The sequence below is a fragment of the Anser anser genome (genome assembly GCF_964211835.1).
Source record: "Anser anser genome assembly, chromosome: 3".
In the NCBI taxonomy this organism is placed as follows: Eukaryota; Metazoa; Chordata; class Aves; order Anseriformes; family Anatidae; genus Anser; species Anser anser.
The window spans coordinates 10,588,910-10,596,049 of NC_139722.1; the positions used below are offsets into that span (position 1 = coordinate 10,588,910).

Below are 7,140 nucleotides of genomic sequence, written 5' to 3' on the forward strand. Positions count from 1 at the left end.
CAACCCACTCCTCCCCACAGAAGCAGCCAACAGAGCTGCCAGCCTTGCCCATGCAAGGAGGGCCCAGTAGTGAGCAGGGGAGCCGCAGCGCTTCCCCAGGAAATTAGAGACACTCGCCCATGAGCTTGTTTCCACTGACACATTTATTGAGAGAGTCCCCAGTCCCTGGTGGGGCTGGCAGGGATCTGCTGCTTGCTGGCTCCATGCCCTGCTGGGTCCTGCTGCCCCTTGGCCCTGTCTGCAGATGGTTTCTTCTCTCCCACTGTCTTTCCTCCAGCTGCACCTGGGACTGCAGCTGCAGACAGAGCCAAATTCTGGGAGCTTTCAGTGCCAGGCAGGTTGTGGTTTGGGGCTTCGATGCACTTAGGGCGGAGTCTTGCAAAGCCAGGTCTGTCGTGGGAGCATCCTTTGTCCTTCCGGCAGGGTGAGCGGTGGCGCTGCCTTGGTGTTCCACTGGGGCGCCTCAGTCTCGGAGTCTTTGCCTCAGGATGAGGTTTAAAAATCTCCTAATGGAAATCAGTATCCTTCTTCGCAGCCTGAAGAGCACTTTTGACTGCATTTTTCCACGAGGCCCCTTCAGATGACTTTCCACAGCCTTTTCCACACAGGGCGTGTCCCGCACCATGGGAACCACCTTCAAAGTAGGCTTTTCTGCTCGCTTAGATATTTTTGAAGCAGAGGCTGGGTCATCTTGTTGAGGCTTGTCTGCATCAGCTGGTAGGCGCAGTTTCTCCTCCTCTTTCTTTTCTGGGGTGAAGCAGACCAAGGTCTCCTGGGTCTCCTGGGTCTCCTTTTGTGGCAAAGATGTCTTCATTTCCCTGGAGTGGAATTTGGGCACCTCTGGAGGATGGCTGGGAGCAGCCTGCTGGACCTGGACGTGTTGCTGGTGTAGGTGCACACTGCTTCCTGAGTGTGCACCGACCACTTCTTTCCTGCAGCATGGGTGAGTGTCATGGTCACACTGCTCCTCTGGGCCAGCCTTGGGATGCACGAGGCCAGGCTGGACCGCAGAAGCATGAAGTGGGTCTGCTTTCTGCAGAGGAGTGGGGGTAGATGCCCTTGAAATCTGTGTGGTTTCATTCTCCCTGATGGTAGTGCAGGAGATGGTGCTCCAAGAGTCCAGAGACACCGTTGAAGAGCAGCTGGTGTCACTCTCTGTGTCAGAAGTGGTAGACTTGCTGCTGTCCTCTGGCAACTCCAAGTTGAGCCTGTGTGAGGAGGAGGAGGAGAAGGAGAAGGAAGATGATGGGAATGCTGAGCCAAGCACTCCTGAGCACCCTGGGACTCTCCCTCTGCCCTGAAGGAGCTGGCAGGCTGTGTCATTTCTGTGGGGTCCCCCAAGGGACCCCTTGGTCCCTTGCCCAAGGCTCCCTCTTGGCCGGCTGGGCACAGAAGCTCCATCTGCCCCAGAAAGAGAGGGGACACTGCTATCTCTGTGCCTCGGCGGTAAATCCTTCTGCAAGGGCATTGCTCCTCGGATTTTAGTCCGCAAGTTTCCCTGTGCCCCCCCAAGCCATTGCACTCATCCATGCCCCCAAACCCTGCCCCTGTTCCCATCCCCATCCCCTTCCCCTTCCCCTTCCCCTCCTCGGTGGTCTCACATTTCCATGTATTTGTTGAAGTCCTCAAGGTTCCTGTTGAACAGTTGGGCTAGTTCAAGTACTCCATCCATCTTTGGGTGCTCGGGACATCTGCAAAGGGGCAAAGGGCAGCATTAGTGGGACCTCCTTTGGTGGGGGACTGACTAGAGGGGGCTGTCACGCGCCAGCAGCGACGATTCCACTTACTGCTTCCTCTTGCACCATGAACAGTTGTGGAGGGTCCGAACTGGGGGGAGAGAAGACAGAGAGTCAGTGGATGGGGAGGCCGTGGGGGGATGGCGGGTACATGGGGCTGGGCGGTGTCTTTGCAGGGCACCTGCCCTTGCCCAGGGCTGCTCACCTCTGCGATTCTCCTGGTTCCTTCTGTAACAGCACCTCCTCGTCCTCCCTTCCTACATGGACACAGAAAGCAGCGGGTGAGAGGGAGTCCCCAGCAGCCTCAGTGGCACCCACAAACCCAGGGCATGGCCAGGGCCAGGCCTGTGCCTGCCCCAAGCCTCCTGGCCCAGGCTGGCCAGGCCTGGCTGGGACACGGCCTCCCGTCCCAGGCAGGGCCTGCCTCAGCACCAGCCCTGCCTCCTACCTGCGGCTTGGCCCTGGGCATCATGGAGAAGCAGGCAAACGCCAGCAGCAGGAGCCACAGGAAGGCGTAGAAGGCCCAGAAGGCTTCTGGGCTGGGGAAGAAGCTCAGTACCCAGGCATCAGCCATGCCTATGACTTGCCAGAGAGAGCCAAACTTGGCTGGCATGGGGAAGATCGGCTGGACCGCACTCACGGTCCCCTTGCTCCACCTTCCCAGCTCAAGCTTGTCCCTCTTCGCTCGTCAGCTCACGGCAAAATGGCAGCCAGCCTCGCTCAGCCCCACTTATATAGCCCGCCCCCAATTGTGATGCGCGTTGTCATCCCTCCCCAGCTGTTGTGACATCAGTGCTCAGCCAGGGCAACGTTTGTGATGCAGGGACAGCGGGGATGAGGTGGCCCTCCCCGAGCTGAGCTAAGCCCCAGGAGGTGACCTTCACCCGAGCACCAGGCAGCAGCCAGCCCAGCCGGGCCAGCTCAGCGCAGCGGGGCCATGGCCAGCCCACCCTAGTGCCAAGAGCTGGCCCTGCGCAGGGCCCTGCAAGACCTCCGGCTTCTCACTAGGAAGGGTTGAACCCCCGGTTGTGCGCTGCACTCCCCCTTCTGAGAGACCATGAACCACTTTATGGCCCTCATGCATCCAGCAAAGCAACGATGGTGACACAGTGACAATGGTGAAGGCCCAAGGGAGCGCGTTTAGACCACCCCAGCCAAGAGGAGCACTGCTCCCCAGAGTATGACCACTCAACGGTCCTTCGCTGAAAGGGGAATTAATGTGGGGAGGGCTCGCTGTGGCTGGGCAGCCAGGAACCCCCACAGCCAGCTCAACCCCCTTACCCTTACTCCAAGCGGTACCAGAGAGATAATGGGAAGGACAACAGTGAAAAAACTCCTGGTTGAAATAAAAGCAGGGCAATTGGTCACCGACTACTTTCATAGGGATAGACTACTAAGCTTGGGGAATTTAACTGAAATTTAATCACCAAATTACTGGTTTGGCATAGGGAAGTGAAGGTCATAAACATTTCCACACTTAATGAAATGCAGTGGGACTTGCAAGAGCTTTTCCCTGGCGTTCCCCCATGTCAGCTCTCACTGCTCTCTTCCTCTGACTTGGGGATCCTGCTCACGTTCTTTTCCTTGGCCTTTTGCTCGCCTCAGCACATGCTAGGGCAGGTAGAGCTGCTGCTGAGCCCCAGAGCTCAGGGCTGTGATCCTGGCATCCTCCCAGGACTTTCAGGTCAATGCCTCCATGCCACAGCCCCGATCCTCCTTGAAAGGGAGAAGCAGGGGTTTGGAGGAGATGGGGCCACCCCATCCCACAGCAAGAAGCAGAAGTCACGCCCACAGAGGCGCCTGTCTGCTGTTCTGCCTGTCCTAGTGCAGCCAGAGCAACAGGCACTGGGGCCTCCATCTTCTCTGTCCCTGGCAGACACTCAACGTGCTTTCTCTCTGCCAGTTGCTGTCCTGAAGGACCTACACTGCTCCCAAACCCAAACCGTAGCTGTGGTGTGCAGGGGACTTCCAGGGAGGGGGGCAGCCCACGCTGCCTCTGAAGGCCTCAGGTGGAAGGCCAGCCCTATGTCCCTGCTCTCAGGTACCTGGAAGGTACCTGGAGCGCCATCCTAGTCCTGGCCTCTCCTCCAGAAGGTGCTAACAGAGCTGCCCACCTTGCCCATGCAAGCAGGTACGAGCAGTGAGCAGGGAATGGTGCCTCTGCTCCTCCAAAGGAAAGAAGAAACGCACATGAGGTTGCTTGGAAAGACACATTTATTGGGAGAGCTCCTGCTCCCTGGTGGCTCCAGGCAGGGATGGCTGCAGCTTTCTGTTTCTGCAGGAAGCCCGAGCAATCCCCTAATCCCGTGGTGAGACTGCTTTCCAGCGTTGGTTCTCTTCCCGTGAGGCTCCTCACCTCACTTCTTGATGCGGGCAAGTAGGGCCTTGCCTGCATCTCGGAGCGTGTCCCAGGCACACTGAAGGCAAAGGAGGATGGGGGTGAGCGCACAGCAGAGGCTGCCTGGCAGAGGTGGTGTCTCTGTCCTAGGATTCCTGTGTCTGGCTGCTGCACGTCTGGGGAGCCGCCGTGTTCCTGATGGCAGGGTCCAGGCAGGGGCTCGCTGGGATGGAAGTAGCCGCCGTTTGGGATGGGCGCTGTCTCAGGGTTGTCATCCCTTCCCAGCTGTGGTGACAGCAGCGCTCAGCCATGGCAACGTTTGTGATGCAGGGACAGCGGGGATGAGGTGGCCCACCCCGAGCTGAGCTAAGCCCCAGGAGGTGACCTTCACCCGAGCACCAGGCAGCAGCCAGCCCGGCCGGGCCAGCTCAGCGCAGCGGGGCCATGGCCAGCCCACCTCAGTGCCGAGAGCTGGCCCTGCGCAGGGCCCTGCAAGACCTCCGGCTTCTCACTAGGTAGGGCCAAACAGGAAGAAAAAGAGCAAGAAAACGTGTGGCTGAAATACAGGCAAGGCAATCGCTCCCTGACTACCATTCAGGGGCAAAGAAGATGGCAGGGATTCACCAACGGGAAGTGCTGCCTGACCAACTCGATAAGCTTGTAGACAAGCTGTAGATGTATGGGCTGGATGGGCAGTCAGTGGGGTGCACTGAAAACTGGCAGAATGGCCGAGCCCACAGGGTGGCTGGTGATCAGTGGCACAAAGTCTAGGTGGAGGCCAGTAACTAGCGGCATACGCCAGGAGTCAATACTGGATCCAGTCCTGTTTAGCATCTTCATTAGTGACCTGCATGACGGGGCAGACGTCTGCAGATGGCACAAAACTGGGGGGAGTGGCAGATACACCACAGGGTTGTGCTGCCGTCCGGAGGGTCCTGGACAGGAGGGAGAAATGGGCCGGAAGGAACATCTTGAAGATCAGCCAGGGGAATTCTGTGCAAAGTCCTGCACCTGGGTAGGCACAACCCCTGGCACCAGGACATGCTGGGGGCCGCCCCGCTGGAGAGCAGCTTGGAGGAAAGGGACCTGGGGGTCCTGGTGAACGTGAGGCAGCAACGCACCCTTGCTGCAAAGAAGGCTAATAGTATCCTGGGCTGCATCAGGCACAGTATTGTCAGCAGGTCAGGAGAGGTGATCCTGCCCCTCTACTCTGCACTGGTGAGGCCGCACCTGGAGTAGCGAGTCCAGGTCTGGGCTCCCCAGTACAAGGCAGACGTGGGCATGCTGGAGAGAGTCCAGTGTAGGGCCACAAAGACGATAAAGGGACTGGAGCGTGTCTCCTGTGAGGAAAGGCTGAGAGAGCTTTTCAGCCTGGAGGAGAGAAGGGTGAGGGGATCTTATCGGTGTCTATCAGTCCCTGAAGGGGGGTGCAAAGAGGCTGGAGCCAGGTTCTGTTTGGTGGTGCCCTGTGCCAGGACAAGAGGCGACGGGCACAAACTGGAACGCAGGAGGTTCCCTCTGAGCAGGAGGAAACACTTTCTTTATATGAAGGTGACCGAGCACTGGCACGGGTTGCCCAGGGGCTGTGGGGTCTCCTCCCTGGAGATCTTCGAAAGCCGCCTGGATGTGGTCCTGGGCACCCTGCTCCGGGTGTCTGCTGGAGCAGGGACATTGAACCAGATGAGCTCCAGAGGTCCCTTCCAACCTCAAACTAGTCTGTGATTCTGTGACTCAGCTTGGGGAAATTAACTGAATCTTAGACATCCAGCTGTTGGGTTGTGTATTGGGAAGTAAAGGCGATAAACATTTAAACACCTAGTGAAACGGAGTGAGACCTGCAAGAGCTCTTCTTTATCACTCCTCTCTGCCAGCTCCCACTGCTCTCTTCCTGCCACTTAGGGTTCCTGCTCATGTCCTCCTTCTTGTCTGTTTTCTTGCCTCAGTAAGTGCTTGGGCATGTAGAGCTCCTAGTGAGCCCCAGAGCTCAGGACTCTGATCCCAGCACCTTCCAAGGGGTTTGGGGTTATCTCCAAGCCACAGCCGTGATCCTCCTTGAAACAGAGAGGCAGGGACTTTGGAGATGAGCCCACCCCATTCCACAGCAAGAAGGCATCTGTCTGCCCTTCCCAGGGTCACACTGCCTGTGCTGGTGCAGACGGAAGAACAGGCACTGGGGCCTCTGTCGTCTCAACGTCTGGTAACAATAGACATGGAGAAAGCTGAGGCATTCAGCAACTTCTTTGCCTCAGTCTTCACTGACAGGCAGGCTTCCCAAGTCTTTTGTTTCCCCGAGCCCGTAGATGGAGGTTGGGGGATCAAAGTCCCACCCACTATAAGCGAAGAGCAGTTTCGAGACCTTAGAGACCCATGGCAGGGGGGTGGAACTAGATGATCAGGAAGCATCATGCTCACAGTCTCTCATCCTCCTGGGGGATCTCAATCACACAGATGTTTGTGGGGAAAGCCGCATGGCAGGCAGTAAGCAATCCAGGAGACTTCTGGAGTCCATTGAGGACAAGTTCCTATTCCACGTATTAGCCAAACCAACCAGAGGAGAAGTGTTACCGGACCTGGTGCTCACCAGTGCAGAAGGAGCTCATTAAAGAAGTTAAGATTGGAGGAAGCCTAGGTTGCAGCGACCATGCCCTAGATGGTCAGAGGATCTGATCGGAACTGGCAGCTCTTTAAGGATATCTTCCTCGGAGCGCAAGAGCTCTGTGTTTCCATTTGTAATACATCAAACCGGGAAGGCAGGAAACCGCCATGGTTGAATAAGGATCTGCTGGTAAAACTTAGGCAAAAGAAGGAAACGCATAGACGGTGGAAAGAGGGCCACGTGCCCTGGGAAGAGTACAGTAATGCTCTCCGGATGTGCAGGGATGGGATCAGGAAAGCCAAGGCACTGACAGAACCAAACTTGGCAAGGGATGCAAAGAATAACGTAAAGGGGTTCTGCAGGTACATTGGCCACAGAAGAAAGACTAGGGAGAGTGTAGCGCCTCTGCCTAATGAAGATGGAGAACTGGTAACAACAGATGTGGAGAAGGCAGAGGTACTTAGCAACTT

At 57.1% G+C, this 7,140-nt stretch overlaps 1 protein-coding gene across 1 annotated transcript; it reads right to left on the reverse strand.

Moving 5' to 3' along the window:
- Window positions 1-463: 463 nt before the first annotated feature.
- Window positions 464-2,310, reverse strand: LOC310897476 (uncharacterized protein; the record flags this gene model as incomplete). The annotated part of the gene is made up of 5 exons (XM_083831127.1): window positions 464-1,208; window positions 1,602-1,691; window positions 1,788-1,827; window positions 1,942-1,993; window positions 2,185-2,310. The coding sequence occupies 5 exons, from the start codon at window positions 2,308-2,310 to the stop codon at window positions 464-466; spliced, it is 1,053 nt and encodes a 350-aa protein (XP_083687253.1).
- Between the last annotated feature and the right edge of the window lie 4,830 nt (window positions 2,311-7,140).